Source organism: Dryas octopetala, chromosome 4, assembly GCF_963921425.1.
Source record: "Dryas octopetala chromosome 4, drDryOcto1.1, whole genome shotgun sequence".
NCBI classification, from domain to species: domain Eukaryota; kingdom Viridiplantae; phylum Streptophyta; class Magnoliopsida; order Rosales; family Rosaceae; genus Dryas; species Dryas octopetala.
The window spans coordinates 3,306,285-3,330,898 of NC_141369.1; the positions used below are offsets into that span (position 1 = coordinate 3,306,285).

General features: G+C 34.9%; 1 protein-coding gene and 1 long non-coding RNA gene across 2 annotated transcripts; one reads left to right on the forward strand and one right to left on the reverse strand.

The window, feature by feature from the left end:
- Window positions 1–10,388: 10,388 nt before the first annotated feature.
- LOC147286216 (uncharacterized) lies at window positions 10,389–15,706 on the reverse strand. The gene is made up of 3 exons (XR_015122109.1): window positions 15,573–15,706; window positions 15,291–15,428; window positions 10,389–10,829 (listed from the first exon to the last, which is right to left on the reverse strand). It is a non-coding gene; the product is annotated as an uncharacterized LOC147286216 (long non-coding RNA).
- Window positions 15,707–21,676: 5,970 nt separating this feature from the next.
- Window positions 21,677–23,251, forward strand: LOC147286217 (uncharacterized). Its single transcript, XM_086240709.1, has one exon. It carries the CDS (start codon window positions 21,677–21,679, stop codon window positions 23,249–23,251), a length of 1,575 nt encoding a protein of 524 aa, XP_086096835.1.
- Window positions 23,252–24,614: the final 1,363 nt, after the last annotated feature.

The window sequence follows — 24,614 nt, forward strand, 5'->3', positions numbered from 1 at the left end:
ACAAATTTGGTGACTCTAGCATCATTAATGGAAAAAAGTACAAGAAAATTTAAAGGAGAATGAGAATGAAAAACAAAAACAAAAACAAAAAGAAGAAGAAAAAAAAAGAATGAAAACAAAAAGAAAAAGAAAAAGATAACCCTTCCATGCATGTATGCCTTTCCTTTCTCTTGTGTTAGAAGTTAGAACGAAGGCAAAAAAAGACAAATGTTAATTATGATGATGCCACATCTCTTGGTAAGGAAGAGCTCCTCCTGAGGAAGCCAAGCACTGTCCCAAATTATTTAATTATTACTTTATCACTCAAACACCCCTTATAACTTTTTACAATACTCAAAAGTATGCATGTATTGATTTTAAAATTTTAAGAACACAAAAATTATAGTTTGTAATTTTGAAACTTTATTACTTTATCACTCATATAGTAGGCACAACCGTTGTTCATGAGGTCGACTTGGCTCAAAAAGACAGGGATACCTTGTTGAGTGCTCTGAAATTGAATTTGCAACAAGCCCAATCTCGTATGAAAATTTATCTTGATAAGCATCGAACATAGAGGGTTTTTCAGGTGGGTGATTGGGTGTATCTTAAATTGCATACGTACCGACAACACTTTGTGCATGCTCGCCATTGCCACAAGCTTGCTCCAAGATATTATGGATTGTTTCAGATTGAAGCAAAAGTTAGGTCAATTGCTTATCGTTAGCTTCTTCCTGGGTCCCCCAAAATCCACCCAGTTTTTCATGTATCCCTTCTCAAAGCCAAGCTTGGCCAACTTGTGGTGCCATCAACTACACTTCCCCCACTTGCTGATTTTGGTTCTGCACACTTATACCCATACAAAATTTTGGATCATACTATGGTGAACGTACATATGACACAAGCCTGTCATTCGTTGGCTGATTCACTAGTCTAGGCTACCTGCAGAGGAGGCTACTTGGGAGGATGCTGATTTCATCATCAATCGCTACCCAGATTTCAATTTTCAAGCCTGAGGACAAGCCTTTAGTTGGGAAGGTGGCCTTGATGAGAACCTCATATATTTTGAGCTTATTCTAATTGTTATTATGTCATTCCTTTACTGTTATTTAAATGTAGGATTTACCATTGCCATGTGTTGGCTGTTTATTGGAGTCACTCTTAGCCAGGTGTAACTTGGTATATATATTAGGACGTATGCAGATTTCTTATTCAATTAATGAAATATTATCAGTTTATTTTCTCTGTTTTTCCCTTTCATTTAGCTTAGCATCCCATTAGAAGGCAAGATACTGGATCAAATGCTTCAATAAGAGATTAAGACGGGCAATGAAGAATATTTGAGAGCTTTTTTCTCTTTAAACGAAAAAATATATATATATTTCAAGTTTCATCATCTTGCCCATGAAGAAAATTTTCTCTATCCACCACTGATTTTAGGTCTCTTTAGTTATAATGAGGGTTTCAAATAGAGGCCAATTTTCCGATATATCAGTTTTTCGAAATGAAGATATCGATAGGAGGTGAAGCAAAACCCTCACCTGTATCCCTGATATAGCCGACATTTACAGTAAATATCAGATATCACTAATATTTGACCAATTAATATTGGCCGATATTCACATAAAAAAAAAAAAAAAGGAGAGAAGAGGAACATATATGAAAATCAACATAATTATATGGGTTTTGAAGCTTAAGAGGAGATGATCGAATACAACCATGTAAATAATTCCCTTTAGAAACCCAAGCGTTTTTCATAAGGGCATAGCCATATATCCAATTCTTTAAATAATTCACCAACAATCCTTTTAACTTCAAATAAGTTTCTGGAAGTCTCCAAAAATTTCTCATTGACTCCAAAATGATTTTGGGAAAATAATCCTAACTATCTCATTTATGGGGGGACAGTACGGAGTTCAAGAGAGATATATGTGTTGCATGTTCATATATATAGTTTCAACTATTCGCATCATATGACTTGGTACGACTATTGTATGAATCTAGATCGAAGCTCATTTACTTTTGAACCCCATAGGACCTCTTTTTGGATGTAGATGGACACTCATATACTTTCATACTTGTCACCGACATGTATTATATCCCTTACATATCATATACTTATCATATATATAGTATTTTATGACAATTACTTGTTTAATACATAAATTAATGATTAATTTAACATTTTCTAAAGTTTCATTTAAAAATTATGTGTTTAAAAGCCAATATCGACGGAAATATCGATAACGATATCGATATTTCCATCCATATATCCGTATTTTTTAGTCCCTATAATATCCCCTCGGCCGATATTTCCAACCTTAGTTATAATCAAGTATTCTACAATACTACAAATATGTTATTAAACAACACCAAATACACAATAGGGAAATGGATATTGTTATACCATCGTAGATATACGGCTCATTAGCCAATAAATTCAAGCCTCTTTTAGGGAAGGGAAAGAGATGCAATCTTTGATTGGTAATAAATTAATACAAACTTACAAAGGATCCAAAGTGAATGGGATACTCTACTGGTTTACTTATATTTTTTGTGTTTATGCTATTTTATAGTCAAAATGACGTTTTAGGTTTCAAATTTAAGGTTATGCATTTTAGAATTTAAAGTTTTATAGAAAGATAATTAAAAGAGATTTTTTATTAATTGATGGGCCACTGACAATTCTTTTTTTTAATTCAAAAACATGCACCATATTTTTTTGAAACAATAGGTCCCTAGCTAGTGTAGATTGATGTGTGTTTTACGTGAATCAACCTGCTGAGAAATTATCACTGCACGTCTACAATACAATGCACTAATACATCTCTGACAAAAAAAACTCTAAATTCTAAATTTTAAAACATACTAAATCATATCTAAACACACTCAAGTAGCCACTCTTGTACTCACAATTGTCACTGTATTCTTGTTGTCGATTGACCCGCACCTAAATAGATAGATTGATGGTCTTATACTCCGAGAATCTATTTTCAAAATTAAAAACTATAATTTTTGTGTTCTTAAATATGACGTCCTTCCTCTTCTATTATCAACCCTTACTTAAATCCAATACTTGGATCTATAACCTCCATATGCCTACTACCTTCTAGTTCCTCATATCATCCCTCATGTCATGTCTCTTTCTACTCAAATTCCTTAATTGTCATCAATGAACTTCCAAAATAAATTCAATTCATAAAGCCCAAAATCATTATTATAGTATGTATCCTTATTCTAATCCATAAGCATCTATCCTTAGTTATCTTTATTCTCATTCATCAAATCTCAACTCCAATTTACAATTACTAATCCATATCAACTTAGCATCTATCCAAACATATATTACACTATTATCAATTCCTTGAACACATTATCCAATCACAAGTCACGAAGCCTTTCTTTCATTCACATCTAACTCCCAATAATTCCCTCCAATTTACTCCCATCTTAGCTTGAGTTAATTTTACACAAAACCTCCTTCTAATCATAAATGAAATTTCCATTCGGAATTCGTGTTATCCTATTATAGATACCGACTTCCATACTACCCTGAACATGCACAATACAAAGAAAATTCATATTCCATCAAAGTTTAATTGAGCTCCATTTGTCACCTGTTCGATATTTAATTTCTCTAGGGCAAACCTATATCCGGACAACAAGTCACTATCCATAAAACTCAAACTTGATTGCTCGAATCAAAATTCATGGCTTCGCACCGAAACTTTTAAAATGCTCTCTCGATGAGTACGATCAACCAACTTAAAGCTCGAAAGTCAAGGCAGTTTCTACCATCTCAATTCCGCATTTATTAATTATCTAATAATCCTCACGAGTACGAATCAAATTGTAATACTAGCATACCACAAACTTAACACTCACATTAAACGTATTAATACTACCCCCATAAACTTACCACAAACTTCTTTGAGGTCGGCCACGTCGAAGAGGCATATCAATACTTTGTCACTAGAGGAATCGTTTCCGTATACTAGGGGATGCAAACTAGGTGCAAAGTCTGCAGGGTTTCAAACCTAATGCTCTGATACCAAGTTGACAGGACCATCCTCGGATTTCACCCTGAAACCTGGAGTGGTCCTGTGAGATCCAAAGTCAAGGAAAATCCTACCAAAAATTCGACAGAACCTCCCCTGAAAATGGACTAACCCAAATTTATAAAACTTGTAAAACCTAAAGAACACTTCTAAAATGACAGCCACCTCTACCACAACCAAATAAGAGGGGTCTCCGACCCAATCACAATGCCAAATCATAAAGTTCTTATTCACCATAGCACATGATAATCATAGTATAATTAGGCTATCTTTTACAATATAAAATTTAATTCCTCAACTTAAGGGAGTTGACGCCGAAGATCAGAAAGTGGAGAAATCATGCCTCGACGTGGTACGGCCCGGGCTCAGCGATCTATAATACTTGGGGGAAAAACGTTATAAACAAAATAGAAAAATGTGAGATAACTCTCAGTGAGTGGAAAAAATATAGAAACGAAGCATTAAAGTAATTCATCCTTTCAAATTTCTTTAAATCAAATTTCCTCCAAGACCTCACATCACTCTTGGAAATCCCCCAGTTTTAAAATCCTTTCACAAAACCTTTAAAAAAAAACAAAAGGACGTAATATAAATAAGTAAATAATTAATATAAATCAAATCGAGTATGCTCAACATGTCATGGAATTTAAATAAATCACAATTGTACAAAAATTTAGTAAAATTTAAGTAAATCCATAAAAACTTATTAATAACAACTCACACCGAATCAAATACCCAAGGGGGGGGAGGGGAAACTGTCATAACCCGAGTGTCTCAAGGTACTCGCAGAGCCAGGATAACTGTCATACATGTGTAGAGCCTTTGCACTGTCATACACATGCAGAGCCCACAACCATCATACGTGCACGCAGAGGGAATAACTGAGACCACTGTCATACACTGCCGAGTCAACTCTAGGCAAGTGTAGAGCCGGTCTGAGACCACTGTCATACACCGTCGAGTAATCTCGAGGCAAGTATAGAGCAGGTCTGATAAAGAGGAGGGTACTGACAAGGTGGTTTAAAACCTCGATCTTTCCATAACAAAATCGTATATGCAATCTAAATATCAAAACCTTTCATTGTCCTTTCCAAAACCTTCCTTAACAAAACCAAGCTCATAAAGATATGCCTTTGCTTAATTCATGCTCATAAATTATCCTTTCTTTTCTTGTAAAGAAATCCTTAAGATAAGTAAATATGGTGTAACTCATTTTAATCCTTAAGAGATTAATATTTAACGCTTTTCAAAACCTCTTATGAAACCTTCACATAAAAGTCATGCATGCAACCATGAATTGAAATCCCAAATCCTTAACTCAAATAAAAGAAAGAAATTCATTTAATAGATATTTCTCAAACAATTAACCATAAATAAATTAACCATAAATAAATTCTTGGCCAAAAAAAAAACCACAAATAAATTCTTGAACAAAACCAATGGAATTCCAACCAAAACATAAATCTTTTTCCACCGAGAGTAAATATTATCGTATTTCCAAGGAAAATTTAAATCCATGAGCGTAATGTATAACTCAATGTAAATTAAATAAGCACAAATCCAATTAATTCTTTTTGATCAAAAACCGAAGTAATAAATAAGTCGTAAGGAGAAAGTAAGATGCTAGAATCCTTTCCAAGGAGGTCCATCAACTTAAACAGTCCAACAAGTAAAACCATGTTTTTAAGCTTATATACGAAGGTATTTGAGAACCCGAAATCCAACATTTATTCATCAAAACCCAAAATCAAATTCAAGATACTTAACATAATTAAATCAATGAAATTTCATAAAATTCTTTTGAAAAGTAAAAGTTCGCTCACACTTACTATTTCTCAATCAAACTCAAATAACCAATATAAAGCACGAATTTCATAAATCATTTAAAGAAACAAAGGTCCATTCACAGTGAGAATCTTAGCTACGATACTCTGCTGGATCATCTCGGGCCACGATCATCTCACCTATAAAATAACACGATAAAATACATTTAGCCTCGACTTGAAAGCATTTGAAGTGTGTGTGTGTGTGTATACGAAGCCTAACGTCCTACCCAACTCACGTTCTTCATAACGATTAGAAATCGCTCTTTCTAAAACTATGACACTCTCACACCTATTCCCAAACCTTCCCGGCTCAAACCCACGACACCCACGTTCTCAATTTAACCATAAACCGAAAGAAACCCTGCATGTGACCTACCTAAATTGAGAATTCGTCCGAGAGTTAATTCATTATCCAAAAAGTGTCCGATCACGATCCAAATTGAAAATTCCGTCAACCCAAGGGGCATCCACCTAATCAAAAACATTAACCAACTCAGTAAGGGTCTGTTTTTCACATTATTTAAAGGAAGTGGCGGCTGGGTGGTTGAAACCACCGCCACAGCCGCTCAAAGTAGTGGTACAAAACCAAATTTCACCATTTCTTCAAAATTTCTCCAACTTTTCAGTTCTAACAGTTAAAATTGGGGTTCCTAGAGATGAAACTTATCCAATAAAACCCAAGGAAATCCCAAAATGGCTCTAAATGCTCAGAATTTAAAGTTTTAAGTTTCAAGATTTTTAAGCTACAAACCAAAGGAAATGAAAGCCCAAAAGAAGAGGAAGGAAACCCACCTAAGATGGAGGTGAAAGGCGCCAGAAATCTAGTTGGAAAATAGAAGAGAAGCTGGCGGTCTATGAGGATTTCTCGAGCTGTGGTCGCGCGCAGAGGGGCTGGCTAGCTGGAGGAAGAGCCGGCGAGCTGGCTGGCATCAGGGAGGCATGCCAGTGATCTCAGGTGGCCGGAAATGGCTGGGCGGCCCCAGGCCGGTGTATGCAGGTGTGAGTTGCGGGGGAACAGAGAGAATAGAAAGAGATAGGGTGCGGGGAGACAGAGAGATGGCTCGTGGGGGGGGGGGGTCTGACTTAAAGAGATAAAAACAATCAGAAGTTTCCAGAAAATTTGGAAACTTTAAAATTTTTAATTCTATAATTACTAAAATGTTTCCCCCCAACTTCAATTGTCCGCGAAATTCTAACTGTAACTCCAAATATCGAACCGATTTCACCTTTGCGTTCGTTAACTCAAGCTCTAATTAATTATCTAGAATTTATTGACCAAGAGTTTCATTTTTAAATTATCCCTCTAAAACTCTGGAACCCCCGTTTGTAATTACTAAAAAAAAAATCTGAAATTAAAATAACTCAAATTTCAACGCAGACTTAGAGTCGGGTCGTTACATTAAAATTTTTAAATCAATACATGCATACTTTTGAGTATTGTAAAAAGTTACAAGGGGTGTATGAGTGATAAAGTAATAATTAAATAATTTGGGACAGTGCTTGGCTTCCTCAGGAGGAGCTCCTCCTTACCAAGAGATGTGGCATCATCATAGTTAACATCTGTCTTTTTTTGCCTTCATTCCAACTTCTAACACAAGAGAAAGGAAAGACATACATGCATGGAAGGGTTATCTTTTTCTTTTCTTTTTTTTCTTTTTCTTTTTGTTTTCTTTCTTTTTCTTTTTCTTTTTCTTCTTCTTTTTCTTTTTCTTTTTGTTTTCTTTCTTTTTGTTTTTTTTTCTTCTTCTTTTTGTTTTTGTTTTTGTTTTTCATTCTCATTCTCTTTTTCTTTTTCTTTTTCTTTTACTTTTTTCCATTAATGATGCTAGAGTCACCAAATTTGTTCATCAATATATTTTTCAGAGTGGGACTAAACTAAAAAAATCAAACAATACAAACATCATTTAGTTAACAAAATTTGTTACTCTTCTAACCCTTACCGTTCCCTCTTCTATATGGTGCTCTTCTTCGAACCTCTCGACTCCATTTTTCAATACAGACTCAATGGTACAGGTTTGGAGGCAATTCGAGATGTAGATATATGTTTTAATTTCCAATTTTAATTAAAGAGAGTGAGCTTTATTAATTTTAAATTATTTCTAATTTATATTTTTTGTTATGGTTTGGCACTTGTGTATTCGGGTTTAGGTTCGGGTGTGGTGTTAGAGATCCCGGAAGAGTAAGTTGAGCAAGCTAGGTCGGATTCGAGGTAGGAGGTCCCGGAAGGTAATTGATTATATTAAATTTTGTGAAACTTACATTATGCTTGATTGAGTTATATGATTGATCTGATTGATATTATTGGTTGATTTGGTTGAATATTAAATATGAGATAAACATTGTTATGTGTTATTGTTTACACCCTATTTCGGTAAGTTAGGCCGGATATCACGTCTAAGCCCAAAAAGCATGTTTCAGCCCAAGTTCAAGTTTGAAGCTTAATCTCAGTCCAAGCCCACGACGAGCAAGTACCAACAGGCCCATCTCGCCAAAGCCCATCTTTTAATAAGGAATGTCCTACTGGTTTACGCCGAGTTCTCCTTGGTAAGTTAGGATTTCTAAATCAGGCAAGTAAAGATAGTCTTGGGCGTGAAGTAAGGAGAGAAGGAGTTTGAATGCAAGTAGGATAGGGTTTCCTGTAATTCTTGGAGGGTAACTACTATATAAGCAAGGCATTAAAGACAGAAATCTCTCTCAATACATCTCAAACCAAGCGCAAGCTTTTCAACAACTCAAGTTCTAGAATTCTCAAAGATCTCAACTTTTTCTTTGACTCGTTAAGACCTAGTTTTCTTTGTTTTTGGCTCTGCTAAAATATTGTTCTCTTAGTATCGATTTCTTTTGGTTATTGTTCCCTTTTGTTAGTTATTTTTCTTTATGAATTTCATCATAAGAACTCGTATTAGTACTCAGTTTCGTGATAATCAAATTATTCACACCTTTTTCATTAAAATCCATTACTTTGCAATTCACCCAGTCACACAAGCTAATATTGTTCGCATTTACAAATTTGAGCGTAGAGTCATTGAAACCAACGACGATTAGAAGTCCTTGAGGATCAAGGCAGTTAGAACCTTTGACGAGAATTTGTTCTTTGCTCGCTTACAATCGTTTGGTTAGAAGACAGAGAATCCAGCGCAAATCAACAAATTCAATATCTTTTCTATTAAGGCTATTTAGCCTAGAATAGTGGCAAGCCTAAACATCAACTAGGACTGCAGTATTCTTATCAGGGATCTTGGCAATCCTTGCCATGAGTTTTGAGGGTAATAGTTATATTCAAGCATATTTACAATTATATTCAAGCTAGGTCGGATTCGGGAAAGTATGAAAGTTTTCTAGATTGATCTAAAGAGAATTATGACATGAGAAATGGTTGAGGACCATGTTTTTGAGAAAACGATTATGAGTTTATGAGAAAAGACTTTTGTGTAGTTGAGTATAATTCTCGTAAGGGACCAGATTATGTCAGCTTAATTAAATGTGCACAAGTGGGAAGAGAAGCCCCTTCAACAATGAGTGTTGATAAAATAATCTTATCTGGAATGTGGCATTGGCGACCGAGATATTATATAAGATGGCTAACAAAAGAGGAGTGTGAGTCATGGGAATGAAAATAATGAGAATTAGATTGTATGCATTATCATATTATTTGATATTATTCTATGATTGAGTGAAAATTAATTTAATTAATTTAGTCAATTAATTGTGGTAAGCTTTATGTTCCTACTGAGCTGTTGATGTTCAACCCTAAAAAAAGATTTTGCAAATGTACGTTGAACCAGAAATCTAAAATCCTACTTGTTGTGATGTGCGAAGGCCGAGTTTATTTATGGTGAAAGCCTACGAGCTTATTTATTTATTTGATAGACAATGAGAGATGAAACCATTGAATATTGATTTAAACGATCGAGATTATTGATAACAAAGAGCCATGATCGACAATTGGCGCTGGATTAAGTGTATATATAATGCCAAACTAAGCAACATGAATTTAATAACTCAATCAGATAGAAGTCTTGTTAGGTTTCATTATTTAGACTTTTTTTTTTTTTTTTTTTTTTTTTTTTTTCATTCTGCTACTTCTTCCCACCCACAGCTTCTGCGATCTAGTTTTATTTTTACAATTTAGTTCACATAATATATCAAATTCCCTTCAACCTATGTAGCACACAGAAATTTTGGCATGAACCTGGTTCATTAATTGGAGCATGCCAATCTGCTTTTAGGGGACACAAAAACAACATTTTGCCTACATGACAAGATGTGAATGATGTGCATGGTCCATGTGTCAAAACTTCTCATATAGCACAAGCAATTTGTTGTAGATAGAAATTAATAAACCAACCAGCAAGTTTGACAACACTTCCGCATCAGGAAAGGTCGATCTTTTAAGTACCACTTCTTTTATGATATTGGCAAATGGCACTGCTGGTTGAGTATCACATGCGTACTTGAGAACCCATGTTCTCTCTCCGTACTTGATAATTCCAGCCACGAACACCGGCAAAGCTAGATATGAGAACCAAGAAGAACTAATACTCCAGGACATAAGAAAGACATAAATTGCCACAGTGAGTTGAACAAACAGTCCAAGAAAGTGTCTCAACCATAACTGATTATCATCCACTGAGTAGGCAGTTATGGTATCTGGCCCACCAAGGTGTAACAAAAGAAAGGGCGCCCATATTCCCCCCATAACAATATTGTTGTTTTTGGCATCAGCATCAACATCAGAAAGCTTGCCAAGGGCAACGGTTGCCACCCAATCGGCTACTAAGTAGGCTAACCAAACAGTGATTTGGATCCAAAATTTGGAGATGTACTTTCTACGGTTGCCCAACATGAAAAGAATGGTTTGTATGCTCAGACTAAATACAATCAGCATGCGAACATCCCACACATCCCATAGGCTCCTCACCAATGGTGGAATTGGATCCATCTCTCACCACCTTCTTGATCTTCTCTGTAAGTTCATATAAAAACTACCAATAAATTATAGAATTTCAATTTTTCAAAATATTTATATAGGAGACGAGCCCTTTGAGATTTGTGATAAACTACGGAGCTTCAAATCATCATTACACAGTTGACCCTCTATTAATTAAATTTTTTTTTTTGAGGAACCAACTTACTTCCATGGTGAATAATTAATAACTATATTACTTAATGATTAATTGCTTTTTGCAAAAGTTCCCGTCATAGTATTAATTATTAGAAAGCGAAAAAAAACGAAAAAAGAAGCAGATGCTTATGTGTATATATATATTGTATAAAAATTATTAGCAACATTAAGTTTTTAATTTCAAAAAAATTAGGAGCTTTTATATAATTTAAATTAGATATAAGATATATATTTTTAGAAAAAAGTTTATCAACCTTGCAAATCTGTAGGCATGTTTTGTTAAAAAAAAAATAAAAATTTCATTGATAAAAATTCATTAATTTTCATTCACTGATAATTTTTTAGTTCTACCAATATTATTAATTATTGGAGAGTTGACAGTTATACATTGTTCTCACTATAGCACAGTGATAAATAGTGTTCGTAATGTAATAAGAAGATGTGTGTGTATTTAATAATTAATAGCTATAATTAATTACTTCCTTGTTTAACCAATCAAATTTAAGAGAAATCGTGATCAATGCTCCCTAAGTTTAGTACGATACAAGCATTCATTTACATAGATAACTTTAGTGATATCAAATTTATTTAAAAAAACTTATGAAAATAAATTTTACTACTAAGAGCATCTCTAGTAGTGACTCAAATCTTGACTAAAATTTAAATTTGAGTCAAAATAATCAAAAATCCTCTCCAGTAGTGACTCAAATCTATCTCAAATTGGAAAAACTCAAACTTGAACCCAAATTGGGAAAATACTGTTCACCGACTCAAATCTGAGTCCAAGCATAAATTACACAATTAGCTAGTGCATATATAAGGAATCCCAATAGGCATCCCTTTATAAGTTTTGGGTTTTGGTCATGGGCGAGAGATATGTGGGTTATGGGCCAACTTTGTGGAACAGTATATGTTATGGGTCAGGTTATCGGGTCATGTCATTGGTTAAGGCGCGTTTTCTTGTTTTTTTTTTTTTTCCATAAAATTCAGGGTTTTTGCTGCTGCTACTTGATTGTGTTCTTTGTTGTCGCCGTCCATTCTGCTGCCGTCTGTAATTTATTTCTACCTACCGATTTTCTTTCAATTCTTATTTTATGCTTTGAAGCTATGTATGACTTATCGGCCTAAATTACCGGCCTAAATTACGCTTGAGAAACTTGATCAGTTCAATTATGTTGAGTGGGCACAAAGTTCTTATTTATATATCATCTGACCGTGGACTATGGAGTTATGTTACTGGTGATAATATTGATCCTGTTGAGGACTATCGTAACAGGTTGGCTGATGAATTCTATGACCAAAGAGGTTCGTTGTTGATTAAGAGTGGAGCAATGACTGCTAGGGATTTTTGGGAGATTCCTAATGTTTTTTATTATATTGCTCAAGAAGACTTTGGTTCTTCTCTTCTCACCTGTGATTGGAGGTTCGGTGACACGACGTCCACTACTACCCTTGGTTGGACTGGTATCCCTTGTGATTTTAACTGTGTTTGTCAGGTGGGAATAGGTCCAAGAATATATGTTTATTCAAATCTTGCTGAGCATAAGATCACTATATTCTACTGAGTCTTTTTAAGAGTCTTCTATTCAAGGGGAGACTACATGTGAAGAGAAGACTTATGATGATTTCAAATTACCTGATGTTGTTCCGACTACATGTGAAGGTTTTAATGATTTTGATGATTTTTGACTAAATATATTGTTTAAATTTGCGGATAGTCCTCATGAGGATGTTGGCGAGTTCTTTGATAAATATGAAGATTTAAGTCCTTTGAATTTAGTGCTTACTCCTACGTTTGATGGCCCGCATGAAGTTTTTGAGGTTCATCATGATTTTGTGGGAACTAGAAAAATTCTTTAACAATGATATTAGCAAACTTGGAGTTGAATGGATGTGAAAATCATTCATCCGTGTTGTCAAAGAAAATCCTATGTTTCGAATTTTCAAGGTACAAATATTTCGATCTCTTGAAATTTGTGCATATGATAATATTGATTTTATTGGGGTGAATTCTTTCCTCTTTAAATCTGCCGAAAGGCTAACACCAAGGTTATGGTTTATGAAGTCACTCATCGCCGGAGAGTGATAACAGTTATTAAAAGGTGCATATTAAGCTGAATGAAGGAGAATCGTCTCTGAGGGCAACTAAAACTGTGTACCGAGCGTATCTGAGGGATCGATCCCATAACAACTAAGAAAAAAAAGCTTGATTTGGATGGGCTTGTGGTCATTGGCGAGAATGACTCAAAGACCATGCAGACACGTGTTATTCTTGCTAAAAACTTCAAGCGGCCTACTGTTTCTCGTTTATGTTCTCTTTTGGATAATTACAACCCAATGATGGGTGAAAAGAAGTTGTCACTTCTAAGGAGAGGCAAGAGCAAGTTGCATTCATAGAATAAATCAACTACATTTATAGAAGAAATCGGCAGAACTGCTCCCATTAAATATCTTCACAAGTATCTCTATGCAAGGGCGTTTTATCTGAGAACAATCAAGATTTTAAAAGAACATTGAACATTATCTGGTTAGATCTTTATGGCCGTGGTCGAACATCGATCTACTTCCTCCTCTCTTTTGAACACGTTGTTGGAGAAATTAACTCGTTTGGTATCCTTCTCAAATTTTTTTTTTTCAAAAATTAAGAATTTATTTTTTAAATGTGAGTTTTCAAAATCAATTTTTAAAATTTGAAAACTTGTTTGATATGAAATTTGAAAACAATTTTTAAATTTTAAAAATGATGGCAGCTAATTAAGGAAGATGGAAGTGTAAAAAAAAAAAATGAGAAAAACGATATTTTATCATTTTTAAAAAGAGGCATGTTTTTAATTTTTTCTAAAATACTGTTTTTGAAAATGGTCTACCAAACATGTTTTCTTGACTAAAACTTGTTTTTTTGTTTTTGAAAAAAAAATACTTTTTAAATAGAATACCAAACAGGCTTCTCAGTTCTCACTCTCTCTCATCTTCTCTAAGTTCTCTCAACTCTCACTGACCCAGTGACCTGCACCTCTCTCTCTCTCTCTCTCTCTCTCTCTCAAACTCTCCTCTGTTTCAGACTTTCAGTCATCACATCCTCCAAATTAGACTCAGGTATGTTTAATTTCAACTTTATTTCACTTTTCTTTAGTTTAATTTCCACTTGCAAACAATGAATTTAGGGTTTTGTCATTTTAGGGTTTTCAATATTAATTTGGGGATTTTGATGTTGGCAGTTCAATTTGGGGAATTTGACTCAAAATCAGGCACTTGGTGATTAGCTAGCCGCATGACGAATTGGATATTGATATTGAATCATTGATTGTATTCCTTTTTGTCTTCTTGTTCTAAAAGACTGGATAATGGATATTGAATTATTTATATTGATTGCCTGAACATAATTAGCTAGCTGCATGGTGAATTGGGGATGAATCTGATGATTTTTTTTGTTTTGGTGATGATATTTGGCTGTTATAAACTTATATTTAAAGGTTTAAAATTTTAAATTTTAAATTGTTTGTGGAAAAAAAAAAAAAAAAGAGTCGGATGCCATTCATTACCGACCCACCAATCAACCGACAAAGTCGGATGACACCCATTACCCGACCCATAATAGTCGGATTGGTAATGGTTTTGAGAATTGGCTAAAGTCGGGTGGTCGGGTGGGTTGGTTGTTTGGCCGATAATGGCCCGACCCGACCCATTCCCAGCCCTAATTGATACAAGTGATGGGTCTTCTACTAGTTTTTTTGGTGCTGATGAAGGTCTCATCGTATTTGATATGCTAAAGTTGATAGATATTTTGTCAACATGAGTTTGGAGATTGTAATAAACATCACTCCTTTTGTGAAGAATGAAGATCAATTAGTTGATCTACTTACCAAGACGGTTTCCAATTACAGAGTTCTACAACTCATTTGGCAAGTTGGACAGATGAAGTGTTTATGTACCAACTTGAGGGAGAGTGTTGGCGTGAGTTTCCAGTTTTATTTTCCCTTATTATTTTCCTGGTCCTAGTCTAATTAGGATAATTTTGTGTACTTTACTTATATTTGTAGTTGTTTTAATTAGTTTTCTTGTCTAAGTAGAATTCCTTATGGACATAATATTGTACCCTTATAAATGCCTCCTAAGGGAGATGAATAGAATAATGCTGAATTCTTTTACCTAAAGGCTGAATTTTAAGCTTATACAATTTTCTAATAATCAGGAAAACTAAGTTGATGACAGGGTGTTTGCAACATCAAATTAACCATTAAACCAAATTAAGAAAAAGAATAAAGCACAAAATGAAGATAAGGAAGGAAGATAGAGAAAAACCTGATGATGGGAACCAATCCGTGCAAAAGACTAATGAGAGTACTAATTTTCCTGTTGATATGATACTTGTCACTTCTCAGCCGTGAATATATGCTAGAGTCAACGTACGTATAGTGTCTTCACCACAAGGTCCACAACCTACAAGAAGCAGCAACCTTTGTTAATTTTGTAGTTTGACTGTTTAACGTCTAAACTATGCTCCCCTTACAATATAAGAAATATTAAACCAAAGGAAAAGACTAAAGCACAAAGTGAAGATAAGGAAGAAAGATAGAGAAAAACCTGATGATGGGTTGGGTAACTTGGGTGGACTCGAAACTGGAAGCCTGAATTACACGAACCAAGCTGTGCAAAAGAATAAAGAGGGCCTGCTAATTTCCTGTTGAATGTTGATGGAGTGGATAACTTGATATGGTACTTCTCACTTCTCAACCACGAATGCTAAAGAGATGAATAATAAAAAAAGTCTATACCTATATACTAAAACTGAACAACGGTGTTAATGTAGCTTAGGAACGGTGTTTATGTATTTGGGATAATGCTTGGCTTGTTGAATGCTTGACGTGTATGAATAATAAAGTAATAAAGAAAAAGAAAAAGAAAATAAAGAAGAAGAAAAACAAAAAGAAGGAAAACAAAAAGAAAAAGATAACCCTTCCATGCATGCATGTATGCCTTTCCTTCCTCTTGTGTTAGAAGTTAGAATGAAGGCAAAAAAAGACAGATGTTAACTATGATGATGCCACATCTCTTGGTAAGGAGGAGCTCCTCCTGAGGAAGACAAGCACTGTCCCAAATTATTTAATTATTACTTTATCACTCATACACCCCTTATAACTTTTTACAATACTCAAAAGTATGCATGTCTGGATTTAAAAATTTCAAGAACACAAAAATTATAGTTTGTAATTTTGAAAATAGATTCTCGGAGTGTAAGACCGTCGATCTATCTACTTAGGTGCGGGTCAATCGACAACAAGAATACAGTGACAATTGTGAGTACAAGAGCGGCTACTTGAGTGTGTTTAGATATGATTTAATATGTTTTAAAATTTAGAATTTAGAGTTTTTCTTTAGAGTTAATTAGAAACATACAATAGTCCCCTGCTATATAGTCTCTATTTATTGCCCTCTCTATCAAATTTTGTTAGCGTCTCCCTATGGTTCTTCAAATACACGACGTAGATATTGAATACTAATATCTAGAATGCATTCGAAGAACATTAGGAGACGATACCAGAAATCTCATGATCGAAACCTTAGAGGGTGTATGTGAAAAGACGATAAACCTCAGGAATTATAAATGTAAATAACTCATAGCATATATATACTATGGTCTTGATTGACAAAGAGCCGAATTAAAGGTGTCAAATTTTTGAGAAAATTTTTTACGGAACAGTTCTATATATTTGTGTCTTTCACTCTTATTAAGTGACAATTCAAGAGATAAGTGAGATAGATATTATGGGTTAGTATCACCAAATCAAATTATGAAATAGTATCGCCAAATCAAATTAATCATGAAATTATGAGTCTGAATTGATGTGATAGTGTTTCAATTATGAATCTGGATTGATGTGAGAGTGTTTAGGCTCACTCTGAAAAATATATTGATGAACAAATTTGGTGACTTTAGCATCATCAAAGGAAAAAATTAAAAGATAAAGAAAACGAGAATGAGAATGAAAAAGAAAAAGAAAAAGAAAAAGCAAAAAAAAAAAAAAAAAAGAAGAAGAAAAACAAAAAGAAAAAGATAACCCTTCCATGCATGCATGTATGCCTTTCCTTCCTCTTGTGTCAGAAGTTAGAACCAAGGCAAAAAAATACAGATGTTAACTATGATGATGCCACATCTCTTGGTAAGGAAGGCAAAAAAAGACATATGTTGACTATGATGATGCCACATCTCTTGGTAAGGAGGAGCTCGTCCTGAGGAAGCCAAGCACTGTCCCAAATTATTTAATTATTACTTTATCACTCATACACTCCTTATAACTTTTTACAATACTCAAAGGTATGCATGCATTGATTTAAAAATTTTATGAACACAAAAATTATAGTTTGTAATTTTGAAAATAGATTCTCGGAGTGTAAGACCGTCAATCTATCTATTTAGGTGCGGGTCAATCGACAACAAGAATACAGTGATAATTGTGAGTACAAGAGCGGCTACTTGAGTGTGTTTAGATATGATTTAATATGTTTTAAAATTTAGATTTTAGAGTTTTTCTTTAGAGTTAATTAGAAACATACAACAGTCCCCTGCTATATGGTCTCTATTTATTGCCCCCTCTGTCAAATTTTGTTAGCGTCTCCCTATGGTTCTTCAAATACACGACGTAGATATTGAATACTAATATCTAGAATGCATTCGAAGAACATTAAAAGACGATACCAGAAATCTCGTGATTGAAACCTTAGGGGGTGTATGTGAAAAGACGATAAATCTCAGGAAGTATAAATGTAAATAACTCATAGCATATATATACTATGGTCTTGATTGACAAAGAGCCGAATTCAAGGTGTCAAATTTTTGAGAAAATTTTTTACGGAACAGTTCTATATATTTATGTGTCTTTCACTCTTATTAAGTGACAATTCAAGAGATAAGTGAGATAGATATTATGGGTTAGTATCACCAAATCAAAATATGAAATAGTATCGCCAAATCAAATTAATCATGAAATTATGAGTCTGGATTAATGTGATAGTGTTTCAATTATGAATCTGGATTGAAGTGATAGTGTTTAGTCTCACTCTGAAAAATATATTGATGAACAAATTTGGTGACTTTAGCATCATCAAAGGAAAAAATTAAAAGATAAAGAAAACGAGAATGAGAATGAAAAAGAAAAAGAAAAAGAAAAAGAAAAAGAAAAAGAAAAAGAAAAAGAAAAAGAAAAAGAAAAAAAAAAAAAAAGAAGAAGAAAACAAAAAGAAAAAGATAACCCTTCCATGCATGCATGTATGCCTTTCCTTCCTCTTGTGTTAGAAGTTAGAACCAAGGCAAAAAAATACAGATGTTAACTATGATGATGCCACATCTCTTGGTAAGGAAGGCAAAAAAAGACATATGTTAACTATGATGATGCCACATCTCTTGGTAAGGGGGAGCTCGTCTTGAGGAAGCCAAGCACTGTCCCAAATTATTTAATTATTACTTTATCACTCATACACTCCTTATAACTTTTTACAATACTCAAAGGTATGCATGCATTGATTTAAAAATTTTATGAACACAAAAATTATAGTTTGTAATTTTGAAAATAGATTCTCGGAGTGTAAGACCGTCGATCTATCTATTTAGGTGTGGGTCAATCGACAACAAGAATACAGTGACAATTGTGAGTACAAGAGCGGCTACTTGAGTGTGTTTAGATATGATTTAGTATGTTTTAAAATTTAGAGTTCAGAGTGTTTTTTAGAGTTAATTAGAAATAGGTCCAATTTTGGAGGGTCATTCAGACTAAAACTATATAGGGATTTAGATTTGTACTTAAATCCAATTTTTAAGGCTAAGGTCCAAAAAATGGACTTTTTAAAAATTTTAACTCATATTATCTCTTAAAATTAAGATAATTAATTAATATGAATTAATTTTAAAAATTATGAAAGATAATATCGGTTAGGACTTTTTTAATTTTACATTTTTTAATTAAAACATTCAAGATTATCTAGTTTTTATGTTTTATAATTTAAAATAATAAAAGATAATATCCGTTTAAATTATAAAAATATAAAATAAAAAAAATGCATTAACCCACAAAATCGAAAATAATCAAACAAGTAAGAAAAAAAGTATATATAAGTACATTTCAATTGGACCAATACCTAGGTTTATATATATAAGTACATTCCAATTGTACTAATACATGGATTGTCGAACGCTCGGTTCCACCGCCAATCGCTCGGCCATGTTGGTTCATTTCCCGAGTTTTGAGGGTAAATCTCCATCTTTTCACCTCATTTCCTCCTAGGGTATAAAATGGGCTTAGTGGAGACGTTCACTACAAGAAACATCAAATTTAGCAACAAACCGATTTCGTCGTTAAAAATTGCTGTTTCATCGCGAAAAATGTTTGGTGACCGAAATATTTCGTGGCCCTTGATAATTGGCCAAGAAAGAAGGATTTCGTTGTGGATTACTTTCTGAGACGAACTTATATTTTGTCACCGAATACCATTATTTCATCGCCAATGTGCCAATAAAAATTGCGCGAGATTTGAATTTTGGCGCCAAAGTTGGTCGCCTATTGAAAAAATTTCGTCACCAATTTTCTTGGATATGGCGCGAACTACACATATTTGGCAGCAAGTTTTGTCGCCAATTATATTTATTTCGTTGCAAAATTTTGACGCCAATTATGTTCATTTTGTCGCAAAATGATGAATTTGTCAAAGGCGAGGACAGCTAATTTTGTCGCCAATTCATTTATTTTATATTTTTATTATTTATTTCTTACTTTTTTTGTATTTAATTACTATTCTTTATTTTTTGGATTTATTTTTGACAGAACCACCCCTGGGTTCCACCTTGAAACTCGGAAAGGGTCCTGTGGGGTCCAAAATTAAAGAAAATCCTACCAAAAATTTGGCAGAACCTCCCCTGAAAATGGACTAACCCAAAATTTTCAAAACCTGTAAAAGCACTTCTAAAAACTTCAACCACCTCTATCTCAACCAAAAGGGTCTCAAACCCAACAATTACGAAGAAAACCATCTTAAAATTTAAATGTGGTTATCAGAGCCACTATTCTATTACAAGGGACTTTTACATAGTTAAATTGGCGCCTACAAGGTCCGAGTAAGGAAATGGACGTAAATGCCTCGACGTGATTGACTCGACCTCCACCAAAGCTACTACTTGGGGGTAAAATTTAGACAAAAATGTGAGATAACTCAGTGAGTGGACAGATTTATGGAAACGAAAACAAAGGTAAACTTCCTATTTCAAAAAATCCTTCAAAACCACGTTTAGCTCTAAGACCTCACGTCACTCTTTGAAATCCCCCAATTTTAAAATTATTTCGCAAAACCTTTGAAAACAAATGGATGTAATATCAATAAGTAAATAATTAATATAAATCAAATCGAGTATGCTCAACATGTCATGAAATTTAAATAAATCACAATTGTACAAAACTTTAGTAAAATTTAAGTAAATCCATAAAAACTTAGTAATAAAAACTCACACCGAATCAGATACCCAAGTGGAGAGGGGAAACTGTCATACGAGCTCAAGAGTCTCAAGGTACTCGCAGAGCCAGAATAACTGTCATACATGTGCAGAGCCTTTGCACTGTCATACACATGCAGAGCTCATAACTGTCATACGTGCATGCAGAGGGAATAACTGAGACCACTGTCATACACTGCCGAGTAAACTCTAGGTGAGTGCAGAGCCGGTCTGAGACCATTGTCAAACACTGCCGAGAAGTTTTGAGGCAAGTACAGAGCCGGTCTAATAAAGAGGAGGGAACTGACAATATGGTTTAAAACCTTTCTCCATAACAAAATCATATATGCAATCTAATATCAAAACCTTTCATTTTCCTTTCCAAAACCTTCCTTAACAAAACCAAGCTCATAAAGATACGTGTTTGCTTAAATCATGCTCATAAATTATCCTATCTTTTCTTGTAAAGAAATCCTTAAGATAAGTAAATATGGTGTAACTCATTTTAAATCCTCAAGAGATTAATATTTAACTCTTTTCAAAACCTCTCATGAAACCTTCACATAAAATCATACATGCAACCATGAGTTGAAATCCCAAATCATTAACTCAAAATAAAAGATTTTGGCTAAATCTTCTCGAAATTTTGGCGAATACCTATTAAAATTTTCATACCTCTAAAAAAGGAAATTTTATTCCTTGGTTAAGACTTATATTTAAATTATGGATGATAAGTATCTCTAATTATGGTTAAATCATGTATCCAATTTAATTAATATTTATCATCCATTTCATGGCGCACCATCATTTCACCGTAAATAACACTCTACGTGAACTACCTATATTGTCCATCATTTCACGGTAATTAACACTCCAACCTTTTATTTATTTTTCTCATTCAACGTGGAATTGTCACCACACCAACACCCCTCCAAAGTGGGGAAAAAGAAAAGGGCCTCACCTCATTACGAGAGATGCCATTGGGCTTGTTCAATGGAGAACTCTCTAGGGGAAAAGTATTCATTACACTCCATGCAGTGTGCCCGACAAAGAATGGCTGGCAAATGTACCAAAAAAGAAGAAGAAATGTAATGGGTCCCACATGTTTTCTGGAAATGTGGTAGCCATTAATTGGAATCCTTGAGATTTTTCTTTCGTTCAATTCAACTAGATGAGACGTTAGACATCTTGCAGAGAGGGAGAGAAAACTATGGGATTGCCGAGGTTTGTGGTGATCAAATCAAACAATAACAAGAAATACTTGCGCTTCATAAAGGAAGATGTTTTGAGCCTGCAGTTAGGGATTAGATATCCCGTACATGGGCTTCTCCAATTCTCCGGAGAGGAGGTTTTGAGCCCGTACGCAAAGCACGAAGTGCAGACGGCAAAGTGTGGGAAGGGACTGGTGAACATAAGATGCTGTTACAACAACAAGTACTGGAGAAGGTGGTCGGACCACCAGTATTGGATTTGTGCCGCAGCTGACGAACCAGAGGAAGACAGATCCAAATGGTCATATACGTTGTTCGAGCCTGTCTACCTCTGGCACGTCCGATTTCGCCACGTCCAGCTCAACCACTATGTAAGCTTATGGGCATTTGGCGAAGACGATCCGTTCGATTTCTGCTTATTCGGGAGAACAAGATCGCCCGATGACAACAATTTTGATCTCTGCACAATCATCAATTGGGAATCGCTGTTCATATTGCCCAAACACGTGGCGTTCAAGGACGATAATGGCAACTACCTCAGCGCTCGCTCGATCGAGGGACACCCATATCTTCAGTTTGCATCCAGTACTACTCCCAATATTGGAGATCCAACTGTGGGGAACCAGGTCTTCATCACTGGCAATGGAAGCGTCCGCATAAAGTCTGATCACTTGGGCAAATTCTGGCGGCGGTGCAACAGCCCAGAAGGCACTAATTGGATCTGGTCTGACTGGGATGTTGAAGACACCACCACCACCTCCGACGACACCTTGTTTTGGCCAATAAAAGTTAGCAACCATGTGGTCGCTCTCCGCAACTTGGGTAACAACAATTTCTGCAGCAGACTCACCCAAGGCAACAAGACAAGCTGTCTCAGCAACTTGGGTAACAACAATTTCTGCAGCAGACTCACCCAAGGCAACAAGACAAGCTGTCTCAATGCCGCCGTCCCCACCATTTCCAGGAAGGCACACCTTCAGGTGGAAGAGCTTGTTTCGTCAAGGAACGTCGATGATGTCAATTATCACATCAAGGAAGCCAGGATCTACGACCAGATCAGCGAGTTCACCCTTGCCAGCGGATATGCCGTTAACAAGACCCAAAAACCCAAAACTGTAGAAGTGAAGCTCGCGTATACGGAGAAAAAGAAGATGACTTGGAATGCCACCATTAATTCATTGAAGTACTCGGGCATCAAAACCAACATCAAAACCAGCGTTCCACTCATCCAAGACAACTGCGCAGAAGAAAAGATCAAAATTTCGACCGAGTTCACCGGAGAATACCAGTGGGGACATACTCAGGAATCCACAAGTTTAGTGGAGCGTCTGCACAAGGTTAATGTGCCCCCAAGGTCTAAGGTGAAGGTCAGTCTCGTAGCGAAAAAGGCTTCATGCGACATTCCCTTCTCCTACTCTCAGCGCGACACTCTTAAGTACTCTAACGGCCAGCAGATAACCTACACCATGGAAGATGGCCTTTACACTTGCATCAATTGCTTCCAGTACGACACCATAGAAGAAAAACCGCGATCGATTTGTACTAAATATTTAAAATATTTATTTAAGGCCTAATAAACTTTAGTGAAAGGATAATAGTTTTTTACTAAATATGGTTGGAAGCATTGACATGATTGTTTGTTTACCAAGTTTAATTTACAAAAGCTGCATTACCAAAAACTTTACAGTAATCAGAAGATTTGCAGTATTCAACTGCTCATTGTTCAAAAAGGTTATGGATGGGTGGTTGGAGGCAGCTTAATTGGCTTTGGGGGTCTCTTCTTGAGTGTTGCTCCGCTGTTCATCTATTTTTGTATCTTGTGCATGGGTATTCTTTTCTTCATTGCTTTGTTGGACAGGTGGCTGTTGCTCTTGTTGGCTGTCGGCCTTCTGCAAGGGGTTTTGTTTGTGCTTCGCTGCAAATTTTAGAAACATGATTTGTTAGTGTATAAGGAGCATGAGAAATGGTAGGAATTCATAAGAATAATATTACATGGTTCATAAAAAACTCATTTATCGTTTAAACTTGAGGGAAAAATGTGAAATTTCTTTTGAGGAAATTACTTGAATAAGGTTCAAAATTGATTTATCTATTATGAAAACCAAGTCTTTATGCTCCAGAAACAAAGAAAAAGAAAATATTAAAAAAAAAGTCTTTATTTATTGATTTCAGCTGCAGTTCTTTCATTTAGACAACTTCTTACAACAGAACTAATTGCTACATGCTCTGTATCATAACATGCAGTGAAAACTAAAAAGCAAAAGCAAAGGCAGAGTTGATGCTTCATTACTAAGGATCTGAATCATCACAGCTATAATTCTTAATTAACATGAAATTCATAAGAAACCTCATTTAAATCTAGTCCCGAGTTCAAAAGACCATCCTTATACACAAACAAATTAACAAAAACCATTCATATGTATATTGTAATTATATCTCTAAATTGAAAAAAACTAAATATAACATGTTTAAAATGTATTTAAGACAAACTGACCTGTTGCCTAACAGGACACAAAGCAGTAATCAAACAGCTCAAAGGTGACTGATCAAACACCTTGAAGATGACCGTTGCAAAACCAGAAGAACATCACCTACAATGCATACATTTTTTTGTTGGTTATTCCAATGGAGAACACATTTGGAAAAGACACCATTAGTGAGTCAGTTTAGAATGTCAGGGCCTTCAAATATTGCAGTAGTGAGTCAAGAGCCTACACTTTTTGCAGAAACAATTCGTGAACATCCTATATGGTAAAAAGAATGCTAGGGAATCTGAAGTAACGAAGGCAACAATTCTTGCCAATGCTCATGAATTTATAAGGTAATATAATGCCAACTTTCCATAAATTGAAGTCAATGTAGAAAAATAGTAGTTAATTACAGGCTTCTGGTAGTGCTGCAATAGGACCACCAATTTTTGTTATCAATCAAATTAAA

What these genes read in the sequence shown, in the direction of transcription:
- LOC147286217 (XM_086240709.1), top strand. Translation starts at nt 21,677, where the DNA reads ATGGGATTGCCGAGGTTTGTGGTGATCAAATCAAACAATAACAAGAAA.